The sequence below is a fragment of the Euprymna scolopes genome, chromosome 12 (genome assembly GCF_053919585.1).
Source record: "Euprymna scolopes isolate OS-2025 chromosome 12, ASM5391958v1, whole genome shotgun sequence".
NCBI classification, from domain to species: Eukaryota; Metazoa; Mollusca; class Cephalopoda; order Sepiida; family Sepiolidae; genus Euprymna; species Euprymna scolopes.
In genome coordinates this window covers 24,759,030-24,785,180 of record NC_136493.1, presented here as the reverse complement: position 1 = coordinate 24,785,180, position 26,151 = coordinate 24,759,030, and the positions used below count along the sequence as shown (strand labels likewise).

Here is a 26,151-nt window from a genome sequence, read left to right as displayed (position 1 = left end):
AAGTCGATTCTGAAACTTCTTGATTTTTGTTTCTCATCAAATCTTTCTTGGAGGTTATATGTTAAGTCCACTGCTCTTTCTGCTTCTCATAAAATTGATTCTGCCACTCAAAACACTTTCTCACACATGAGTACTGTTGTCTTGTCATATTTGGGCTGGTGAATCTGTGTCCTATTTGAGAATTCTTGATAAATTGCAGAAACTTATCTTTAATTTGATTCTTTCTTCTTCACTGCAACCTCCCTCTCACAGACGTGATGTTGCTAGTCTCAGTCTTTTATACAAATACTATTATGGCACGTTCCTCAGAATTATCCTGCTTCCTTTGTACCAGCTTGTTTAATTTGTTGGTCTAGTGGTCTCCATCAAGTCGTTGTTTTAATATCTCATTGTAACATTGCTTCCTATCTCAGTAGCTTCTTTCCATGGACTGCAAGGTTGTGGAACTCTCTTCCTGTTCACTGTTTTCCTTCTACCTACAACAGTGAAAATTTCAAGACTAAGGCCAAAAGGCATCTCCTGTCTTTGCAATAATCAGCTTTCGTTTTTGTTAGCTCCTTAAATCAAGTGGCTTCATACTTTGTTTCAAGCGATTTCCATTAAAATAAATAAGTAAATAAAAAAAAATTGGTGACTTTTAAAAAATTTTCTTGTTTTTGTTGTTTTATTCTCTTTTCGATGTCAACAAATTTCATTCTCCATATTTCTAGATGCCCTTAAAAATCATTGTGACTCTTAAATCTTTATTATTGTCCTGACTAGCAGGAAGACCCAACGTTGCTTGGGATTGAATAATGAACCTTACTATTTACTTTTTTGTAAAAATAATCAACAAGAATAAATTTATTTTATTTTCTCTATTAACTCAGAGGTAAGTTCATACAGTGGCGTGCCTCAAAGATGTGTCCTCAATCCAATTCTGTTTCTCTTATATGTCAATGATTTTCCATATGAATTGACTGAAAAGGTACATTTTTGCAGACGATGCCAGGCTCGTAAAAACGACTACAATCAACTTCAAGATAATCTCAACAGAATATGGTCTCCATCTTTAAATTGAACTTTCCAAAATGCGATCATCTTCTTGTTGGCTTCCTGATCATTGGCTTTTCACCTCAACCTTTCAACATTGTCGGTCACTAATGCTAAGGACCTTACTACAGAAAATATCCGGTTTCAAAAATAGTGTTTCAAAAATCATGTAAATTGACCTAGTAGATTTATTTTTATGAAATATAAAATAATTTTTAAGGCGATTAATAGGAATTCATAGGCATTACAACAAAAATCTTGCAAGTTTGAATTATGTTGAGTTATCTCCTCTGTTTTGTGAGACAGTTTTCAAGATGATGTTGCTCCTCAGTTAGCCATAAAATTTGAGTTTTCTTATTTAAATATAAAACTACTTGATCCCTTTATGTGAGTTTTATAAAATATTTTCTTTCCATTGCAGATGTGACCCGTTCTTCGCAGGTTAGCAAAGTGTCTTAGTGTGGCATGTCCTGTCGATCGATTCGGCCGTTTTTAATTTCGCAACCGGGTTGATATGTTGCTGCTTCGTTGATCTGTCGCGCTAGAAGGAAAGCAATTTCATGCACACAAAAGAAAAACAACTCAGTTGCTGTATTCTACTGATTAAATTCAAGATAAGATATACAAATATATAATTATGTACACTTGTCCATAGTTTAATGTTGATTTTGACAGACTCCACTGAATCAATAGGTAGATTTCTCTCGGTATTGCGGTGGGGATGATGCAGGAAGAGAAGGGTGTGGTGACTCTTTACAAGTTGAGATACAGTCTCAGACTCAACAACTCAGACTCCAATTTCAGTTTCAACTGTTGGGTTCGACTCTGCGCCCCGTTCATATACTCAGGGCAGGGGTGAAACCGGGGTTGGTCCCTGGACCAATCATAGCCAGTTACGTCACCCCAGGGGAGGTTCTCTCCTCCTTGAGTGCACCTGTAGATCTGCAAGCATTCTCATGCCCCAAAAGGTCATTCCCCGCGACTCTCTGGGTCACACGCATTGTACTCAAACTATAAACATCCTTAGTCTTGAACCCTGAGTCATTCCATTTTCGGAGTACAATTTACAAAAAAAAAAATAAATAAATAAATTAATATTTTTGCTAATTTTCATATAAACGAAAATCACAAATCCAATCTTTCTTTCAATAGGGTCTTTTACCATCACCTGGGTACACCAATGAAAATTAAAGAATAATAATAAAAAAAAATCATTTCCCCAGTATTTCGGGAGTCGTGACCGCCCCCCCCCCCCCGCCCCCTCCTGTGGGAAGCTTAACCGTTCCCTGGGACGGTCACGTTACACATATAACGTACATTATATAGAGTTTTCTTTACTTTTAACTTTTAAATATAGGGAGAATTCTAGACAAACACCCAAAATTCTGTATATTATGGATACAGGCTTAGTTTTTCCAGTTAACTCTTTACCGCCAAAATTTTTTTTTATGCAGTAAGGTGACACACCCATATGCGAAAGAAATTAGCAATTGATGCACAAACATAAACAAACCCCTCATTCACTTGTTGAACCGTGCCTAGACTTGTACTCTGAAGACCAGTTGGGCTGAAAATCCATAAAACTAAGAAATATTTCCTATGCTGGTGTTTTTTTTGAAAAACGACTTGAAAGCACAATTTGTCAGTAAAGGTTAATTCAGTTCTGGAGGTTTCAAGTCTCGGTTTGTTCGATTTTCCCAGATTAAATACAAAAATACAATATTTTCTTCACGTGATCATTACACTCAGCATCCAATTAAATTTAGACCAAAATTAAAAAAAAGAAAGGAAAAGTGGCTGACTTACCAAATCGTAATTAAACCGTTCATAGTAATAATTTTTGTATTCATCCATCCAGACTTCCGCAAGTCGGACTGAATTCTTTTTAACTACGTTGACTCCTGTACGCCATTTGTATGGACTTCTTTTACGGAAAATGTGTCCCACATGAGAACATGGAATGATTTCTAATGTACCCCCGCACATCCAGATCTGCACATAAAAAAGCCGTGACAAAAAATAATTATATTGAAATAAATACATCTAAGAATTCTAAAGAATAAAAACTTTAAAAACAAAAATTAATTTTTGTTTTTACAAAGTATTCATAACTTACCAAGGCACAAAGGCCACTCGAGGTTAAGGGTTAATGAATGTAAAGTGGTAATTTAGTAATCACTAATGGTAAACTTTGGATTATTTAAGGGGACGGCATTTTTTTTATTTTACAAAGAAACTATAATAAAAAAAAAACAAAAAAACTTAAAGTCTCCTTTCAACACGACCTTTTTTTAATTATAAAATAGAATAGCCAATTTGAAACCGTAAACAAACAGCCATGTTGTTTTTTTGTTTGTTTTTTAATTTTTGGAGAGGAAATGCTTTAATAATTTTGAACTGATTAAGAGCGACTATTAGGGGAGGTAATTCGTTTCTCATTACTTAACGTTTGTGATGTTTTTTTTTGTGATACTGGACATATCGACAAGTAAATTAATATTTAAATTACACAAAGAAATAAAGGAGCATCTGTCTCTCTCTAATATCGAGAAAGCAGATTCTCACTAAAGTTTAAAAATAAATAACGGTTTCAAATAAAGTATCTTACCCGGAAAGAAAGTTCTAGATTTTCTCCTCCCCATATATCCATACCAGCATCGTAAGTGCCCAACTCTGTGAAATATTGCCTGCTAATTGCAAACAGGCCACCTGCCATTGTTGGAGACCTGAGAGCAGAAAAAAAGAAAATTAGAACAGCGTTTCCTGCGGTGAGTGAACCGTTAGTCAAAAAACCAAAACAAAAGATTCTTGCAAATCGATAGAATTATTTGAACTGCTGTTTTCATCTTGAGTGTTATTTACACAACATTTCAGCCGATGTAACCCCCAACCTTTATCAGGAGTGTAAAACTCAGGAATCTTTCTATCAAACTTAGGAATCTGCGCAGAGTTTCAAACAGAACCTTTTATTTAATCCATGGACTCGTGGCATAACGGATAATGCACTTGGTAAAATTCAGTTGTCAGTAACCCTCCTCTAAAAATTGAAAGGTCAATCTTCATTGCAGGCGATACTAACAATTGCAAATTACTTTAGACTTCTATGCAGTCATGGATGACAGAACAAGAACATGCCCCCCCCCTGTAGATTAAATAAAGGATTTCATTCGAAATTCCTTGCAGATTCCTCAGTTTGACAGAATGATTCCCAAGATCAACAAGATACACCCGAAAAAGGCTGGCGGTAACACCGGATAAAAACAAAACAATCAAGATGAGAACAGTAGTCCGAATAATACAAATTATCAATCCTCATCTCAAAATCTATAAACATGAGATCAAAGTATAAATCAATTTATAAAGAAACAAATATTCAATTCAAAGTAAAACAATATACAGAAAATATTATCTACTTCTATTTATGAATGAAGCATAAAATGTAGACATTTGCTGAATTAATTTTATAGTCCAAAAGCATTAGGATATAACCTTAAAAAAAAAAAAAAAAAAAAAAAATTCAATTAAACTGATTTTTAAATGCATCCACATATTCAGAAAAGGCTTCATCCATCGTCAGTCTGTCACACCAAATTTTAAAATACCATTTCCGTCAGTCTGTTATGCCTAATTTTAAAATACCATTCCTGTCAGTCTGTCACGTCTAATTTTAAAATACTATTTCCGTCAGTCTGTCATGCCTAATTTTAAAATACCATTTCTGTCAGTCTGTCACACTAAATTTTAAAATACCATTCCTGTCAGTCTGTCATACCTAATTTTGAAATACCATTTTTAGGCATTTTCATCACCTCATCCTTTGCTCTATAATAATGACCAATATGTCTTTGTAAATAAATAAATATACATCTGTCCTGTCACAAAAAGTTAGCAAAAAAAAAAAATGTTCATTTTCTTTTTTTTAGCCTCTAGACGAAACCATTTCAAGTGGTGAGGGAAAGTGAGAAAGCAAATAGCAAGTTCAGCAACCTTCATCACCTGAAATGAATTTAGAAAGAAATCCTCCATTCTCGACAAAAATTCAACGGTGGATTTTTTTTTTTTCTTTCGGTCATAATAAAAATCATAATTTCGTTATAGATGAATAGGCCTCCATTCGGTCTCACGAGACAATGGATACCCTCTGTTAGGGTAGCTAAGCATAAAACTGAAGCAATGGTTGTGTAATCTGAAACCACACATCTGTAGCAAGAAGTTCATGATGACTGGAAACAATGCCGAGATAAGCGGAGAGCAGATACAGCATCTGGTCTTCCCACTTGGTCGCCCATTTAGTATTGACCAAATTCAATGATGCTTAACTTTGGCGATCTAATGTGTCAATGTGATTATTATGCCATTAGTGTGAAAAATGGTGAAGTATATTTTTTTTGTCACTTTTGACAGAGGGTGTACACTAGTTTGGCAGAGTGTTTGCTAATAGTCTCGAAGACTGAAAGTCTATCCTTTCTCGAGTCATTTCAAAGCCTAAAAAAAGTGCTACTTAATAACTCCTTGTGTGGTGTAGTCGCACGCACACCGGTCGATTTTTCGTCAGTCAGAAAAACTTGTAACGCAAACTTCATTTTTTTTTTTTTAAATAATATAAAAAATATTTTTATTGCCTCGTGTGTGTGTGCACCAAGCTAGAGACGGAGAGGGTGGGTGGATGGGATGGCGAGCTCATCTAATGTTTCTTTGCTCGCTGGCTGTTTGCTTTTCTTCTCTGCATCAGTCTGACACTGTCGTCAATATTTAGCGCTTTCTTGGTGGATTCATTTCATCAACAATATTATTACTTATAAGGAACTGTTCTGAAAATAGTAACTTACCTGCTACCCCCTGCCACCAATCTAATGGTCTTGGACTATAGAATTATTTTTTAATTATAAATTTTATAACATTAAAAAAAAAAAATAGAATACAGTTTTGGAATTTTAAGATTATATATTGAAATTCGAATTCCATTAACTTATTTTTTCATAAATTGCCAAAATTATAACCATCTCGATCAATTTTATTTAAGTTGAAAATAATAAAATTTGATTTAAATATAATCGAACTTCTGTCAGGAATAAATTTGTACAAAAATTATAAAAAAGATTAAAAAAAAATAAAATAAAAATCAGACCAAACTTTTATTCTCATCAATTAAATATCACAATAATTTTTCAAGCACCTCATCTAAGCACACTAAAGAACTGTGATACACCGACACAGTTTATCTGTAGATAATTCTTTCTCTCTCTCTCTCTCTCTCTCATATATATCATAAGTTAGTTGAAAAAAAAAAATGCTTGATTTTAGGTTCTACAAGAACTAATATAAAGTACTTTATTTTAAAAACACTACATGACACTGTCTATTGGGTGTACCAGGGTTTCGTCGATCTGACCATGCCAGGTCTGGGGTAGAAAATGACTTGTAATGGCAGGTCAGCTCTTCAGCATCGTTCAGTAGACGACTGGTTATTTATGTTTCTCACGAAACAAAATGTGACACAAGGTCGGTTTAATGTCGGAGATCACCAGCTCCATTCAAAAGGGGATTCTGCAAAAATAAAATTGCCTTAGTATAGAAGGGTTTCCCCCTCCATTGACTAAGGACAATTAATTTGAGTGCAGCATTCAAGCAGACACGACATTTCAGTGACCAGCTCAGTACAAGTACCGGGTGTCGTTCAACTAAATGACGTTGAAGAGTTGATCTACTACTATAAGCCAGTTTCTACTCCGGACCCAGCAGGGCCAGATTGATGAAACCCCCAGTACACACCTAATAGACACTGTAATGCATGATTTTTAAATAACATACTCATGCTATATATATATAAGAAGGCTGTAGTAATGTAGAATACATGGGGTATTGAAGTGATGTAACTTATAAACAACTGTTGTTTGTTTGTCTGTCTGATTTTCTTTATACGTAACATCACTTCAATACCTCAGTATTCTACATTGCTAACAGCCTTCTTATACACTTACATATCTGTTTACCAGCAATGCTTCAAGCAAACTACCTTTTCCTTATACACACACACACACACACACACACACACACACATGGTCTCATTTAATAAACACACGTAAGTGCACAAATATTATTATTCTCTCTCTCAGATATCAAAGAGATTATTCAACTAAATTGTTATTATTGGTGGTGGTGGTGGTTAGTTTTATGGCATATCAACAATTGCTGAGTCATTTTATGCCAAAATTGTATATGATTGATTTGTAGATTAATTTGAACTCGAAGACATTTTGAGGGGGTAAACGTACAGAATAGTTAACGCTCGATAACTTGTAAGGCACTCCCTAAAAAAAACAACACATAAGTTATACAAAATGCATTAGAATGAAATTCACTATCAAGTCCAGTGAGTTATAATGTTTATAACATTTTTATTGCATACATTTTTAGGTTTCGAAATTTTTTAGATAAGGATTGATAATTTGTATTTTTCGGACTACTGTTCTCATCTTGAGTTATGCTCAGTGCGGAGTGATACGAAGAATACAAGTGTGAATTGCTTAAGACAGGAGTATGTTATCCCTATGAATTAAATAAAGGATTCCCTTTGAAATTCTGTGCAGATTCCTGAGTTTGACAGAAAGATTCCCACGTTTGTCAAGATACACACCTGAAGAATGTTGAAGATTATATCGGCGGAAACGTTGTGAAAATAACAAGATGAGAAAAGTAGTGCGGAGAATCCAAATTATTCTATAAAAATTTGTCTTCTAAGTAATCGGGGTTTACGTTTATGGCCATTTTTTTCCTTTTTTTTTACAATTTTCCAAATGTGAACTATTCTGTACTTTATGCACTTTTGTTACATCAACATCTGCTCTTCTCAAATAGTCACTCGTTTAATATTAGTCAGGTTCAACCTTGCTTAACTTTGGTGAGCTGTATAATAATAATTCCATAACAAAAGAAAGAAACGGTTTGAAGCTTTCAATAGATAAATAGTTCCTGTGCCAAAAATTAACCAGACAAGCACAAAAAGCTCTGCATAAGATCCTTCCGCGAGCTTGCGTATTTACCGAACCAAGCGACTTCCGGTTTTGAAACTCGCCGGAAGTAAAACACTTACTTAATTTAAAGACCCTGATGAAAATGTAGGTCAATACATAAGAATATCTAGAAACTGACTATTTTCATTGAAGTATGTTTATTTTTTTTTTTTATTATTTTTTTTTTTTATTATTATTATTGTTGTTGTTGGCGGCGGCGGCAAACAATGTCTACTCAGAAGCGGTGAGGACTCCGAATAGTCCCTTCTGTTTTTTTTTTATTTTATTTCATTTTGTTTTTTTAATTATTAAAAAGGTTTTCCATCACGAAATCATTTAGTTATAGTCAGCTAACGTACTTCCTAATTTTCTGCAGAGCACTACCGTAAGCAGTGACAAGAAAAATCAGTCCCTTCACTTTTATTGTTCTTCAGTATTTCTATTTATAAAACAATTTATTGAAATAAAATATAAGGAAATGACATTATTGAAAATTATACAATAAAAAGTTTAAAAAATTATAAAAAGATAAAAATAACATAATTAGTGTTTATTTGTACTTTTAATAATAAAATTTTAAAAAAAATTATTTTAATTTTATTTGGAATTTTATAAGAAATATATGTTCATGAAATTATAAAATAAAAAAAAATAATTTAAAAAATAAGTTTTTTCATTTGAATTTATATAATAAATATATGTTTATGAAAGTATAAAAATAAAATTATTGAAATCAAAATTTCAAACATAAAAAAAGAAAAACGTATCCAATACATAATAAAAGCAAAGAAACTGATTTGCCTTGTCACCGTTTCCGGTAGCGCGCCACAGAAAATTAGGAAGTACGATAACTGACTATTACCAATCATTTTTAACAGTATTTGTAATTTGAAGCGATTTATTGAAATTAAAAACAAAGCATTTTATATATATATATATATATATATATATATATATATATATATATATATATATAAAATATAAAAATAGAAATAACAAAATTATGAAAATAACAAGTTTAGTCTTTATTTTAACTTATTTATTATAAATATGCTTATGAAATTAGATTTTATTTTTTGAAGTTTTAGTTTTATAAAAAACAACTTTCATAAACAAATATTTATTATAAAAGTGAACATAAAGACTAATTTTTTTATTTTTATAATTTCAATAATTTCCTTTTTTTTTTTTTTCAATAAACCATTTCAAAATGCAAATGACTTCTAGATACGAAATGAATTGGTCCTGGCTCGGCTTTGGCTTTCGTACCTTAAAATTTTCGTATCCAAAAGACATTTTACATGTAAATCGTCTAATCCGTTCCAAACCCAATGAAAACACTCATTAAATTTTAAAATAAGGATTAGGTACGGGCAAGAAATGGGCGGACAAAGATAGGGGGATCTAGTTTTCAAAGCCGGTTTATCACAATTTTTTTTTGTAGGTTTCCAACTACTTTTTAATTGTATTCGAAAGATTAAAGACTAAAGTTAATTTCCCAAAGGAAAAAAATATTTGTACACATGAAAAAAAAAAAAAAAGTTATAATGAAAAGCGTTTTCACGGCGACATTCGAAAACTGATAAGTTCAGTTAAATTTTCAAATTTAAATTCATTGTAAAAATCCCTCAAAGGATAAATATTAGTTTTCTGGGTCTGTTTCAAAGATAATTAATAAAGTAAACTCCCAAGATATTGAATTAAATAAAAATAAAAAAACCTTGTTTGTACAAAAAATAGCTTAAATAGGCCCCAAAAGTGAAAGATTTTGGCTTTGCACAAACAAAAACAAAGTCGTCTAAGAATGTGTTCTACGGAAGCTCAAAATGTCAGAAAGTCAAAACGTTGTTTGAAAATGACGTCAGATAGTTGGAGGGAGGTAGGAGGTGCTGTTTTTTTTTTTCCCCCCAGCCGAGCACCTGTACATTCCTATCATAAACGTTTGTATAATTTTTACCATTTTTTTAATTTAATTATTTTTCTGTGTTCCTGCTTTTAAATTATTATTTTTTTCTTTTTTAAGATTATATAAAAATTATGTTATGCTGAAAGTTACACGTTCATTCGAACAAGGAAAATATTAGCATCTTACATATAAAAATTATACGAAACGTGTTATCTAAAAAAAAGAAAAAAAGAAATATTTTTTGCAATTATAATATTTTTGCGTGAAAATATTAAATAAACAATGCTTAATTCAATGAAAATATCGGTAGTTCGAGAAATTAATTTTTCTTCGAGTTATATTGAATTCATTAATATGAAATTTAGGGGATTTTTTTTTCTTATGTTCCTGAAAAAAATTAATTTTTTTTATTGTAACAATTTACGATGCTTTAAAGTTTTTTTTTTTTTTTTTTTTTTTTTTTTACTGAAAACCATAACTTTAGTAAAAGTGTTTTTGTTTAAATAAAATAATACATTTCCACTAAGATTCAAATAAAAATAATGGGTTCATTATATTCTGTGATCATTATTTGATAAATACTGATTTGGTTTATTTCCTGATTTTTGATAAATTTTTAAGTAAGGGGTGAAAATGTTTAAACATTTTGAGCATCGGCTATTCATTTTGCACGTTCATAGCAAGAGTAAAACCTGAATTAAATAAGAGCCAAATAGTACCTAATATAACCGTTAATAGCTTTACTTCCTATTTTTTTTTTTTAACTTTTCTTTGACATCTAAATAGAAAATTCTATTTAATAAAAAACGACAGAGATATGACATAATATTTTAATCATTAATCGTAAGGTCACGACTTTAATCAAATCTATGGGCACAGAGACATGCGGAAGAAAAAAAGATTTAAAGTAAAATGGATTATTTATTTTCTGACACATAATTTGGGATTTCTAAGAAGAATAATAAACTCCTCTACCACTTATAAAAATTTGAGAAAGTGTATGGTAAAAATTTAAACAGAAAATCTTACTGCAATTTATATTATTTAAATTAACAAACATTTCTAAAATATTACTCATTTTTTTTTTTAAATCGAGTAAAACCTCGATTTAAAAAAAGATTTTTGAAGAATTGGATGCCTGAAAAAATAGTCTTTCTTTCACTTGTATTTTTGATATTCTGAAAATTTGTTCGTATGCAGGGACAAAAGTTTTTTCGCGTAACATTTCGTAAGTTGAAAATTTCGTAAACAGTCTTTCGTATCTAGAGGTGCGACTGTACTGTTAACATTATTTTTCTATATAAAAAAAAAACAACAAAAAAAAAGGGGAAAAAGTTGGAAGACATTACTTGACAATAACTTTTTCAAATAAACATGTTTATTTACAGAAAATGTTTTGAAATATATTTATTTGCAGTTAATACTTATGGAAATAATTAATATAGAAAGTAATATATTTCTTTTAAAATAATAAATTAAAATAAATTTAATATAAATGGAAAAGAAAATAAATTAATTTTTACTTAGTAAAAAAAAAAAAAATCAAATTTTCACATAAATAAAATAAAATAAAATAAAATAAATATAATGAAACTGAAAAAAAAGATTTGTCCAAATATATTTAAACTACATAATAAATTCGAATCGATTAAGCAAAGGACGTAATATGGCGGGGGGGGGGTCTTCAGATTAAGTAACACCGTTTACTCCCGACGTGTTTCAAAACCGGAAATCGTTTGTATCGGTAAATATGCAAGATTGTCGAACCGCTAAAACCAAGATAACATCAATAAGAACACATCTTCTACCAGGAAAATGTATGTTATAAATGTAGTTATATTTTATTCAGAATGTAAAAGTGTATTTTTTAAAAATTATCTTTTAAAACAGAGCTCATAAAAAAGGGAAATAACTCCATTAAAAACCATTAAAAACATACTTTTCACAGACACACTCAGAAAATTTGGAATAAGGAAATCATTAAAGATAATAATTTGGCTATAAATTTCTTTGTAAAGATTTTTTAATGGGTTATGAATAATAAAGTTTTAAATTCATAAAATAACTCAAAGAGAAACAATAAAAAAAAAAAAAAATCCCTTCTTATTTTCAATTAACATAAAAATATAGGGTGCTTATTCAGATTGACATTTATGGCGGCAATTAACAGTAAAGGAAACACACAAAAAGGTATGTATGATGTACGTATTCGTCCCAGAACGAACATACCATATTCCAAAAATTAAATCGATCAAGGAATTTTATGTAAAACTAAGAAAATCAAAATTTACGATTTTTAGCGATTTTACTACTAAACTGTATTAAACAAAAGGCTATTTTTTCAAGTCTCGACTTCAATTTGTGTTGTCTCCCCTTTTTTAATTTCATCAGATTTAATCATGGCCAACTAAAACACTATGACTAGCTATGTCGTAAAATGAGATTTGCTTGAATAAAAAACAAAACAAAACAAAACAAAAAACTACTGCTAGTTCAAATTTTGTGATTTTTGGAATATGACATCTTCGTTCTGTAACGAACACACGTACATCGTACAGACTTTTCTTTATTTTCTTTACTGTTAATTGCCTACAATAAGTACCATTTGAATAAGCACCAAATTTAGAAATAGAAAAGAAAATTTAAAGATTTGTTTATATTTAAATTTTCAAATCTTTATATTATTGGGTTGGTGCATAAATAATGTCGTTTATCGACGTTCAACGCCATGTAAAAAAAAAAAAAAAAAAAAAAAAGCATTATTTTTGCGCCAACCTAATAACTGATATTTCAATTCATGCACTCCATATTGTACATATAAATATGTCGAATAAAATATGAGATAAATAATATTAAAAATATAGGTCACTAAAAATAAATATATTTATGTAAAACAAAGTAAAAGAAAGACGAAGTTGAGAAAAAGTACCAAAGAGATATAAACGGAGAGAGAGAGAGAGAGAGAGAGAGAGAGAGAGAGAAAAGAAAAAAAGAAAGATAGAGAGAGAAGTGTATCAAAGTAACAGAGATATACCCATAAACAAGGAGAGAGAGAGAGAGAGAGAGAGAGAGAGAGAGAGAGAGAGAGAGAGAGAGAGAGAGAGAGAGAGAGAGAGAGAGAATAAATACACAAATATTACCAAAAAAGTTGAAGCGAAACATTATGAAGATATATTTTCATAGATTTTAACCGAACACAATTAAAATGTCAACAATTATTTTAAAGCGCTCGTAACCATTGTCTTCCATCCTTTCTTCCGACGCGACAAGTCCAGATGATGGCTTTGCTGTCAGACGATCTTTGATGACACACTTATCCCAACAGCTATCCTGATAAGAACTTTGCAAACAACATATACAAACACAAACGCACTTACATATACAGACACATGAAATGCATACTAATATAAACATACGCATATATACAAAACCTTTTATCACTTTTACCCGTTTTCAGTCATCCCTCTATCTACCTGGTATATTTCTACATTGTTAACAGCCTTCTATAAGCTCTCTCTCTCTCTCTCTCTCTCTCTCTCCTCTCTCTCTCTCTCTCTCTCTACTAAAAAAGAATGTGGCACGTTGGATCATCCGTTGAACTCTGATTCTTTGAATCTGGAAAAAGTGAGTTCGCAAAGCCCGTTAAAGATTTTTTTTTAATCCAAAATCAGTTTCTTCTATCTTCTTTAATCCCCCCCCGTACCGCTTTGGATTAAATAATTTCTTCTTTGGCAATATTGCCGTTTGTTTTTAATGAATTGTTTCAATCTTTTTTTTTTTTTTTTTTTTACCTTCGATTTTTAAAACACTAGATTTTTTAGCCCGTTAAAAACGAGCAAAAGTTATAGCCGTTGATTAAAACAAGTGCTGTATGCAGAATTGATTGCAGAATATGATTAAATTTGTGCTCATTTGTGCATTTAATGCTAATCCCCCAATGGATACCATAACACTTAGTTCATTGTTCTTTGTTATAACAAAGGTCCTTACAAAATTTCAGACAGATCGGCCCAGTAGTTCCCGAGAAAAAGAGAGATAAACAGACAGGCAAAGAGAAATATAATATAGATTAGATATACGATAAAAATAATTATAAAAAAGACAATAAATCGCAAATAAAATAAAATAAAATAAAAACACTTACGTAAAAGAAAGAAAAATTATCAAAGAGTGGGAGATGCAAATGTTAGTAGAGAGAGAGAGAGAGAAACGAAAGAGAGAATAATAGATATAATATAAAATAACAACATGCAGAGAGGGAGAGAGAGTGATGGGTATAAACTTGGTAAGAGAAAGGTAATTTGGTAAGTTAATTGCAAATTACGGCTAATTAGAAACAATTAAAATTGAAGATTTTTCAAACATAATATTCAATCCTAAATCTGTGGAATATTTTAGCATTTTGTGTAAATTTAAACATATAGAAACAAAAGCCTTAAAGAAATAAACGTTGATTGACTCAGTTTTAGTATAATAGCTATACGCGTTCATAATACGTTTATAAATATTTACACAGATCTCTATACGGATTTACATATCTACATACACAATATGCGTGCATGCATATACACACACATATACATACAGATATATACACAGGCATATACAGATATCTACACAAGCATACACATACATACAGATATACACAAAGGTATACACGCAGATATATACATACATATATATACCCAAGTACATAAAGATATATACGCAGGCATATACATATATACGTATAAATATATGCATAGGTATACATACAAATAAATACATAGACAAATACATAATATATATATATATATATATATATATATATATATATATATATATATATATACATATACATACAGATATATACACAGGCATACACATACAGATATACACAAAGGTATACACACAGATATATACATACATGTACTGAAAACTCTAGTCTGTCTACACTCTAGTTTGGTGTTTATAATTTGTTGATTTCCTTCGTTCTTCTGGCGATTGTTTAGTGGTCCGGAGGTAAAGGCTTAGCAAATGGAGTCAAAGGTGGTTTCATGACTGGGTTTGAATCTCTCGACCGGTAGGAATTGTCACCTCCTACACTTATGATTGCGAAGCATGAAACACTAGTATTTGTAAGTATAAAAAAAATATTTATAATAATAATTATTTAATACTTTTAAAAATATTTTTTTATATATAATTATTTTTGATTATTTTTATATTCAATTTTTACACACACACACACACACACACATTATATATATATATATATATATATGTGTGTGTGTTATATTTTTATGTTATTGCTCTGTTTACCACATTGAGCTCTCATACCCGGATTTCCTCCTGGAATTATTCCATTATAACACTCTCTCTCTCTCTCTCATATATATATATATATATATATATATATATATATATATATATATATATATATAAGAACACAATAAAAAACTGTAAATTATAATTTACAAGAATTTATTATTCAACAGGATACTCAAAAATAAATATTGAGAATTCCTTAATCTAAAGTTTCCAAGAAAGCGTTCTTTTTACCAGAGGAAAGATTATAACAAAATACTTGTTATAGTGAATTCAGGAAATCTTAATATTTCTTTGAGTATCCTGAAGAACAATAAATTCTTGTGAATTATAACTCGCAGTTTTTAACTGTGTTCTTTTATGAAAAGCTCTATTTCCTATTTTGGTTGTATTGAGTTTTTTTTTTTTTTTTTTTTTTAAATCTGGTTGGAATTACTATTTAAATATTAATATTTATGTTCTCTTTAAGTCTACAGGAGCTTTTGACTTGTGAATTGATTATTTACTTGTTTTGTTTACTTAATACCTTTTTTCAAAGAAAGTTTTGTTAAATAATATTTTTCAGAATATCATGAAAATTGTCAGTTTCTAAAAAGGAAAAAAAAGTAATAATAACACGAAGAAGAGAAAGAGAGAAAGAAAAAGCCAGGAGATGGATTTAGTTGTCAGATGCACTTGGATATGCTTAACTAATTAAATGCACGATTGCTTCTAAGTTGAAAGGTATTTGCAAAAAAGAAAAAAAAAAACACATCTTTTTCTCCTAATATATAAAAGGCAAAATGTGTGTGAGTGTGTTTTTATGTCTACCAAAAACTTCCGACAGACGCGTTAGAACGTGACAAAATTGGCATCATTTTAAAGATCAATGTCTCAGACAACGAATATCAAAAAATTAGCTCAAAAAGATTAATTCATTCACCGTCAACTCAGCGGTTTTTTTTTTTTTTTACAAGGAAGGGTCACTTTTTTCGTTGACATTTTTACAAGTCATTCAAACCTCACGTGAACAACGTCGCATAAAACAGATTATTGCGAACGCCCGTGACGTCACAAGCGCGGTGGGCACATCGATAAAACTGTTTGCTTTTTTTTCACCTCCTTTTCCTCTTACGTGTTATGGGTTCAGGCCTGCCTACTACTCCTAATTTTTTTTTTTTTTGTGCTCGCACGGGTAGTCACTGCTATTTTAATTTTTGCTCAACCAACCCCCTTATACACATCTCCACACACTGGGGCAACGTCGAGCACCCAGGCTAGTCTACTATATAAAAGGCAAAATGTGTGTTAGTATGTGTGTGTGTTAGTATGTGCGTGTATGTCTGCCAAAAACTTTTGACACATCAATGAACACTGACAAAATTTGTATCGTTAAAAAGATTGGTCTTTTGGACAACAAATATCCAAAAATTGGCTAAAAACAGTTTTTGCGTCAACATTTTTGCTAGTCATTCATGTCTAGTGATCTCAATGTACATTTAAAAGGCGTTATTTCGAAAGCCATGACGTCACAAGTGCACCGTGGGCGAGACGGTTAATGCGTTTGCTTTTTTCACCTCCTTTTGCGTTAGAGGTTCGAGCCTGGCTACTACGGCTAATTTTTTTTTCTGCTTGCACGGGCACTCACTGCTATTTAGATTGAAACATTTGGGGGGGGGCTGGGTTGCTCAATGGTCTTACTATAGCACCTCTCTCCACCGGGGCAACGCCGGGTACCTCTGCTAGTATGTAATATACGGAAAGATTAAAATTAGTTTATAAGAAATAAAATAACACTTTTTTTTGAATTATCGTTATGAATGAATATTAATTTTTTCTTTTAAGAAAACCAAACGATGTTAGTTTTTTTTTTTTTTTTCACGCGGGTCACATGACAATGTTCCAAGAAATAAGGCAGCACTTTTTTTTTGAATATCGTTAATGAATATTGTTGTTTTTTTAAGCCAAACGATATAAGTTTTTCTTCCTAATCTTTTCAAGTGCAACAAGCGGCTCGCGCAACAAATAGTTTATATATAAAAAGAACATAATTAAAACAGAAGAAAAGACAAACGAAATATCTCAAAGAATTTCTCACCCCAAAAGTTAATTAATGCCCAAAAGAAAAAAAATGAAGAAAGAAACCCTTGAAATGAGAGGATACTGATTAACGCACCTAAATGGAGCAGCTAAGTCAGAAAAGTTCCGATAATACGATGTGGTTTTCAACCATACATATTTCATGCGCCACGAAAATCCACCAATCTGAAGACCTCTGATGCCAGCAGGATGGTAACTTAATGTCATTTCATCAATCAGGTCAATCACAGGTGTCACAACATAACGCTGGTCTTGGAAAATACGCGAAACCAATGGTTCCAACCATCCTGAGAGAAAAATCAATTTTTGGATAATTTCTTGTTTAAACAGATTTTAACGTTATGGCCCAAACTGCTTAGGTGTTGTAGAAATTATAATTCAGGTGCTTGGTTTTGGTGCAGGGACAGACTTTCACCGGTTTATGTATAGTGCTATATGAAATCTAAGCTGTTCAGCTCTGACGTTGCTCGGGGGTTATTAAACCTAATAAAAGCTTTAGCTTATAAAAAATTAAGTTAGTAGCGAGAGTAGTTGTTCCTTGTTTCAAAAGAGAGAGAAATGTGTTAATTTTGTTAAAAGAATTATGAAGCTGTGCCTACCCGTCATTGTCTATGACTCTTCATACTGTAATTATTGTTTTAACTTTTTTTTCTTTTATGGATTGTAGAATTATTTTTTAAAGTATTTTAACACTTAGATTTAGCTTGACATTATGTGCGTGGAGACATATTGTCGAGAGAAGGGCTGAGAGAAATATAATTAAAATGTAGTCAGTGGTATTTTTTAAATTCGATTTAGAGAAGTGTGTTATAATTCTTGGCTAATTTTAATTTCGATTCGAATGGAGTTAAATAAGATATTGACTTATATATAAAAGGCACTGTGTCTGTGAGTTTGTTTCCTTTGAAACAGCCAAGCCGATTTTTTTTTTTAATTTCACCCAAATGTACTTCATGTGTCTGTTAGTGTTCTTTAATAGATTTTGTATCAGAATGCCTCCGATAAGTATCAAAAGGTTGAAGTGTTATGAAGACGGGAGTGGTACCATTAGAACAAATAACCTTTTTTACCCCAGAATTTATTTTTCTACATAATCATCGCTGTTCTCAATGCACTTTTGCCAAATATTCAATGACGTATCTCTGCTTCTGATGCACGTCCATGACAGGGGTTTCTTTCTTAGAGTCTCACACCATCAATATCTGCAACAGAAAGATCATAACAAAGCAATTTGTAATCCTCTCTGATCCATTTGGACGGAATAAAAATAGAAAGCATTACTTTTGAAATGCCCCTTACATATATATGTATATATATATATATTAGTTATCATTCCAAAATCAAAAGATGTATTTAATTTACACTCATAAATTTTTATTTGATTTTATTTTTTTATAGTACATTCCATTTATAGTAAGTTTTAAACGCGTTTTGCTGATTATACCTATATATGTATGTCAGGTAAGTTATAGATTGGAGATCAGGAAGATGTAAGGATACAATTAAAAACTGTAAAGTATAATTTACACGAATTTATTGTTCGACAGGACACACAAAAAGAAATATTAAGATTTCCTTAATCCGCAGAGTTTCAAAGAATGCATTCTTTTCATCAGAGAAAAAAATATTAGCAAATAATTATTATAGCAAACATTTTAGGGCTTTTTCGAACACCCTAACCACTGCATATTCTTTCATTCGCATTTTTTTCTCCATTTCATGAACTCTTTACACCAACTATTTTGCACATATGATTAATTTTCATATAATGCAGTTTCAATTAATGTCAGTACCAGCAAATTCATAGCTTCGCTATAATATTCATTTGCTAATATCTTTCCTCTGATGAGAAGAACGCATTTCTTTGAAACTCCATGGATTAAGGAAATTTCAATATATCCTATTTGAGTATCGTTATAATAATTATTTGCGAATATCTTTGTCTGATGAAAAGAACGCATTCTTTGAAGCGTCGCAGATTAAGGAAATCTTAATATATCTTTTTGAGTATCTTGTCGAACTAGAAATCCTTAGAAATTATTATTGACTGCCTTTAATTGTGTTCTCTTATGACAAGCTCTATTTCCTTTTTTGGTTTTATTGAACGTTTTATTTGGTTGGAATTAATTCTCTTTAAATTTACAGGAGCTTTTGGCTTGTAAACTTAATTTTTACACTTTGAGATATATATATATATATATATGTATGTGTGTGGGAGAGAGAGAGAGAGAGAGAGAGAGAGAGAGAGAGAGAGAGAGAGAGAGAGAGAGAGAGAGAGAGAGAGAGAAAGATAGATATGATATATTTATTATACAAACATTATTGGTTACATATGTGCGTACATGTTTCAGTGAAATCTCAATTTAGAGAGACCCATCTCATCAGACCGAAGAAAAGAAGCAATACTGAAACGAAAATCAAGGTCCATTCATTTTGTTTATAAAAAAGATATTTGGATGTGATTTAAACCCAAATATCTTTTCTATATACAAAATGAATGAACCTTGATTTTCGTTTCAGTGTTGCTTCTTTTCTTCAGTCTGATGAGATGGGTCTCTCTAAATTGAGATTCCACTGAGACATGTACGCACATATGTAACCAACAATGTTTGTATAATAAAACTAATTATATACCAGCTCTATCCTGCATTGAGCACTCTTTAATAATCACACGGGTTTCAGTGGATCTACATAAAGAAAATCAAACTATACAACCATTATATATATATATATATATATATATATATATATATATATATTTTTTTTTTTACAAGGTAGTCACCACTTATCAAGGCCTGGAAGCCACTTGGGGATAAGGGTTATTGCATGTACAGTACATTAGTGTTGAGATTTGATAAAGTGTCTTACTTACGGGGGCGGTTCATCAGGAATTTGTTTATGTTGGACTTGAAGACATCCAGGTTGTAGTCAGGTGGGAAACAGGCAAACGGAAAAGAGTTCTACAGGCGTGTAGTTCTAAGAAAGAATCTTTGTTCATGAAATCTACGTTTTGATTTAGGCACAGATAAAGAGTGGGGAAAATTATTGACAGTGGTTTTAGCTAGACAGGTGTTTTTCGTGAAAGATTGGCGAGGGGGGACCAGGGATTGGAGCTCAGACGAGCACTAGCTATGGAAGTAACAATCAAACAAAAACAGGCTCGTAACGTCTCTCCTGTCGGAGAGAGGTTGCAGGGAAGAGAAAAGCGCATCCCCCACTAAGCTACGAAGCCTATTTTATACTGTCAAGGCAGGATAGGCTGTTTTTAGCAGTTCCTGCCCAGATGTGGCAGCAGTACTCCATCCTTGGATGTACTTGGCTTTTATATAGATAGAGAATTGCATCAGTAGTGAGATATCTTCTGGAGCGGTAGAAGGATCCTACCATTTTTCCAGCGACCTTGGCAATAGACTTGATTTACGTGTTCCATTTCAGGTGAGGAGTAAAGGTCAAGCCCAGAAGCTTATCAAAACATGGAGCTTCCCCTAGTTGAGAGCCATCCATTTCGATTGATGCCAGATAGGGATCAGAGCATTGATGATGTAAAGATAGGAGCTTGGTTTTAGATGCATTAAAAGTAACCAGCCACCTCTTCCCCCCCTGTACCACATGCTCAAAATCAGAGGAGAGAGAATCAGAGAGAACTTTGTAATTTACAGCCTTTGATGTGTTGCCATAGATGGTCGTGTCATCAGGATAGATGTCAACGAATGATTTAAGTATGTGTTTTGGGAGATCCTGAACGTCAGTTTTTATATGAAAGTAACCCTCCTCTTAGATCGTTAACCTAAACAAACGAGATGTCCAACTGAAGCAAACAGTTTTTAAAGCATGAGCAATCCGCTCTTAATATCCTCTTCTAAAGATTTATAAGACGCAAAATTAGGAGATGGACTTAGTTATCAAATGTTGTTCCATACACTTATTGTTTGGCAATTTTAAATGAAAGCTTATCCTCAGCAGTTATTACAATAATAAGAACATTGTGGAATACAATATATATGTACATATACATACATACATACATAATGTAAATACATACATACATAGATATACAATGAATACAAATACATACTAATGGACATACATATACTTATATACAAGCACATATATACTAATATATCTACATTTATAAACATACATATAAAAACTTATATACACAAAATGATCATATACATACGGATATATGGACAAACATATATACACATATTTGAACCTGAACTAAGCAGTTTTTCATAGAAAGTTTTGTTAAATAATTCTTTATTTATCATAAAAAAATCTAAGTTTCTTAGTTGGAAAAATATATTAAAAAAGGTTAAAAATGGTTTAGATGAAATAAAAGAGTGAATAAGTAAAGAGACAATGGAAGCTAAATATCTTGGAGAGGTTCTGACCCAAAAGGTGTAATCAATGAAATCGATTGGAATGTTAAAAAGAAGAGAAAGAAGAAATCCTTTAAAACAGAGGAGGCTGATTAACAGACCTTATTGGAGCAGCTAAATCAGAAAAGTTCCGATGATATGATGTGGTTTTCAACCAGATATAGACGAGGGCCCATTTAAATCCGCCAATCTGAAGATCTTTGATGTCACTGCTATAATAACTGAGATTGTCATCGCTTAGTTGGTCAATCACAGGTGCCACAACATAATGCTTGTCTTGAGAAATGCGTGCAAGCATTGGTTCCAACCATCCTGAGAGGAAAATCAATTTTTGAATAATTTCGCATTGAAATAGAATTTAATAGGTTGCAAATTATAAATCAGATTGTGATTTGATGGGCTTTCACCTGTTGCAGCTCTACATTATATGAGATATGGACTGTCCTGACCTGACCTTATTAAACCTAACACCTGCTTGATTTTATAAATACAAGGTTGAATGATAAAATTGTTGCCCTAGAAAAAACAACATGATTCTATTTCTGTTTGATGAAAACCGTTTTTGTTGTTGTTGTTGTAAACCTACTATTCATCCATTTATTTTATAGCGGACTATTATCCTCATCTTCCAGTTCTTGTTTCACAACGTTTCGACCAACTATTCCTCTGGCCTTCGTCAGGTGGTTAACTACCTACCGATCCAAATTATGACAACAGGACCATTGCCAGCACCCTCAAATACATTGCTGGATTGCCATGAATAACAGGGACATGCCAGGGTAATGAAAACAAAGTTTCAAGCCACATCTTCGAAGTCAGCTTTAAAATCAACATGTGCTGAAGAATGTGGTGATCCCCTGGGGCAATCTGGTGACCGCTGGCAGACCATGGGTGTGGCAGAAGGACACGGCGCCGGCCCACAAGTCCAAAGACACTCAGGCTTGTTTTCAGAAGGAGTGCTACGATTTTGTACCCTTTTCTCACTGCCTCCCCCTCATTCCCCAACCTGGACTATTTCGCCGGCCCACAAGTCCATAGAGACCCAGGCTTGACTTCAGAAGGAGTATTATGACTTTGTACCCTTCTCTCACTCCTCCGCCAACCTGAACCCGCTGGATTACTTTGTTTGGTCATACTGAGAGAATGTCACCAACATCACCTCGCACAACATGCGAGATCAGAGATGCACTGCTGTACACCTCATATCTCCCACAACACCAAAACTAGCCTGATCGTCACTATCCAGTTTGTGGAAAAAGGCATGCTCCCAGTTCTGGACCTGTATCGAGGCAGTGATTGAGGTTGAAGGCAGCTACATTCAATAGATGTCAGCTTTACTGCATAATCAAGTTTCCTGAATTGATTTTTTCAATAAAAGTTTTAGAATAAAACTGTAGTGTTTTTGTTAGGGCGACACTTTTATCGTTCCACCCTGTAATAAGAGCTGGAGTAATATTTTGAAAAAGAAATATGTCTTGTACTTGTTTAAAAGAATTATAACTTTGTAATTCAAATATGTGATCCGGTACAGTGTGAATTTCATCAGTTGAAGCCCTGTGTTATAGAAATGGGAGGTCCTTCTCGAAATGAATTTCAGTAAATTTTCTTTTAATAATTACACTATAATAATAATACTGTTTAGTAAAAAGATAAAGATAGATATAGGAATAGAAATAGATAGAGAAAGAAATAGAAATAAATAGAAATAGATAGATAGAAATAAATAGAAATAGATAGATAGAAATAAATAGAAATAGATAGATAGAAATAGAGCCATGGAACTTGATTTAATGCCTTCCTTTTTTTCTTTTTTTTTTTTTTAATTCTCTTATGGTCTTATCATTTCTACCCAATACTTTTTCTTTTGTGATATCTTATTTACTTTTAATTCAATTTTTTTTTTTTTTTAATTTTTGTTAATAAGCTGTACCTACCCAGCGTTGCCAGAGAATCTTTTGTTTCAACTATCCTGTTTCATTAAAAAAAATAATTTTTTTTATGGCTTTCAGAATTGTTCACACTATTTTATTTTATTATTAAAATGGGTTTCGACATTAACCACAAACAACTTTTTTTTTTTTTTATTAAACTATCTACATACCATTCTGCATGTTTAATTGGTCCATACAATTTTTGAAGGTCAAGCTGCTTCAAAAAAGGACAAATTCGCAAAATTTGGTTTAAAAAGAAAAAAAAAGAGAAAGATCAATCTGGTAACCCTGGACAAGAATATGAGAGTGACCACGTTTTCAAATATCATTATAATAATATATAATGATTGTTGAACTAGTGAGAAAAAGGAATTCGTTATAATTTCAGTTTTATATTTAAAATACAATAGACACTGTTTTCTTAGAAATGTTAATGAACTCATAATAGCTGCGTGTTATTGTTTTGTTTTGTTTTTTCTGTTTAAAAAACTAATTTTTTCACTACCCAGAAAACTATCATCTTTATGAAAACATATTTCACGGGTCCTGTCGGTATTTAAACAAAATAAAATAAAAACTAAGTGGATGCCAGTTTTATCATGCATGTGAAGCACTGGAATTTAAATAACTACAAAAATGACAGGGATTTTTTTTCTTTAAATCTTTTTCACTCCAAACTAGGCATAATGGAGGAGAGATCTTTTATGACTGATACATTTTTTTTTATTTTTGTTATTGACTAGAGAGCTCCTTTTTGGGGAGCTGGTTTCTCTCTACATTAAAAACCGACCTAATGTCTAATTCTGCCCTCGTGGGGAGGCAAGTAAACAAACAAAGAAACAAACAAACAAAAAAATAAACCCCCAAAACAAGGCATACTGCCACTTGGAATGTAACGTGCTATAATTTGGGAGTTGAGCAGCCAGATGTCTGGAAGCCAATACAAAGGCATTCATTGAGCTTGGACTTTTTCCAAAACTTGTATAAAAAAATTTATTTATGAGAAAGGTTTTTTAATCCATTGAGATTGGTATATACAAACAGAGTATACTTCAAGTAAATGATTAATCTATATATATATATATATATATATATATATATATATATATATATATATATATATAATCTTTTAAGCTAATAATAAACAAATGCCATGCCAGGAATTTTACAAGTGTTTTAAACTTAATTTATTTGTAAAATATTTATTATCACAAAGAAATTCTAATTTCATCATTTCTTATTTTATATTATAAGAAAATTTGAAACAATTAAATATAAATGAATTAAAATTTCTCAAGAAAATTTGAAACAATGAAAAAAATAAATTAAAATTTCTCAAAGAAATTTAGAAAATTCCCCACAAATAGATCATTAGTCTAATTTCAAGACCGCTACAAATTAAGAAAAACAAACATTAAACGTACATACACATACAAATATGTATACACACATACACCCATGGTTAACATAGAAAAATTAAGTTTAGCTCTAAATATTTGTGTCAAAGTTTTTTTAAATTATATTTTCTTGAATATCATTAAAAATGCAAGTTTCTAGCTTGTAAGGCATTTGCAAAATATGTTTTTAAAAAAAAACGTAAAGATCTTTAAAAATGGATCATATTAGTAGAAGTAGCAAATATTGTGATTACATATCGACTCTTGATTGAACAAAACCTCAAATCAGTAGTTTCTTTCAACCAACCAGAAATGTGAGAATATTCAATCCCGAAAATCCAAGCACGTTTAATTTTTATGGTAATCTCTCGAGACAAGGCATGAAGTCACCTGATGTAAAAAGCTAACAAGAATGAAAGCTAATTATTGCAAAGAAACGAGATGCCTATTGACCTTAGTCTTGAAAAGATCAATGCTGTAGGTAGAAAGAAAACAGTGAGCAGGAAGAGAGTTCCACAACCTTGCAGCGCATGAAAAGAAGCTACTGGAATAGGAAGCTGTATTACAATGAGTCAAATGAGCTGGAACAAAGGAAGCAGGAAATAGATCAGACAATTATGAGGAACACATGCTGTAATAGTATTTGTAGAAAAGACTGAGACTAGCAACATCACGTCTGTGGTATATATATATTGTGTCACATTTTTCGTGGTGGGAGAGAAATAAATATCCACTGCCACCATATCTACAGAAATATTGCTCGGAGCACTCTTCCTTGTCTTGATAGAGTTCAAAATCGACTTCACAATCCAGTGGGAGATGGTCTCTATTGTTATTTATAGCCTCTTTCTCAAAGAAAAGAGGTTGTCAGTCTTTACCACTCTATCGCTATTTCCTATAAATTTTAAAGAATAATCAAAAAAGCTGTAATATTGTTGCACCGGGTAATATATACCCCCCCCCACACACACACAGAGGGTGCGACAGAGCAACTTACATTTTTGTTTTACTTGATATTTTATTTTTATAATTCTCTCTCACTCTCTCCATATATATATATATATATATATATATATATATATATATATATATATATATATATAT

At 31.7% G+C, this 26,151-nt stretch overlaps 1 protein-coding gene across 6 annotated transcripts in view; it reads right to left on the bottom strand.

The window, feature by feature from the left end:
• The window catches only part of LOC145291201 (polypeptide N-acetylgalactosaminyltransferase 5-like), a 568,917-nt gene that overhangs the window by 11,055 nt on the left and 531,711 nt on the right, over positions 1-26,151 (bottom strand). For 5 of the 6 annotated variants that reach the window (XM_080136781.1, XM_080136784.1, XM_080136785.1 and 2 more), the window contains exons 8-9: positions 3,641-3,758; positions 2,839-3,024 (exon numbers count right to left, since the gene is read on the bottom strand). In XM_080136781.1, the coding sequence (XP_079992907.1) occupies positions 2,839-3,024; positions 3,641-3,758 (304 nt within the window). Of the gene's footprint in view, positions 1-2,838; positions 3,025-3,640; positions 3,759-21,820; positions 22,032-26,151 lie in introns of all 6 variants that reach the window. The other variant, XM_080136783.1, reaches the window with a different exon arrangement.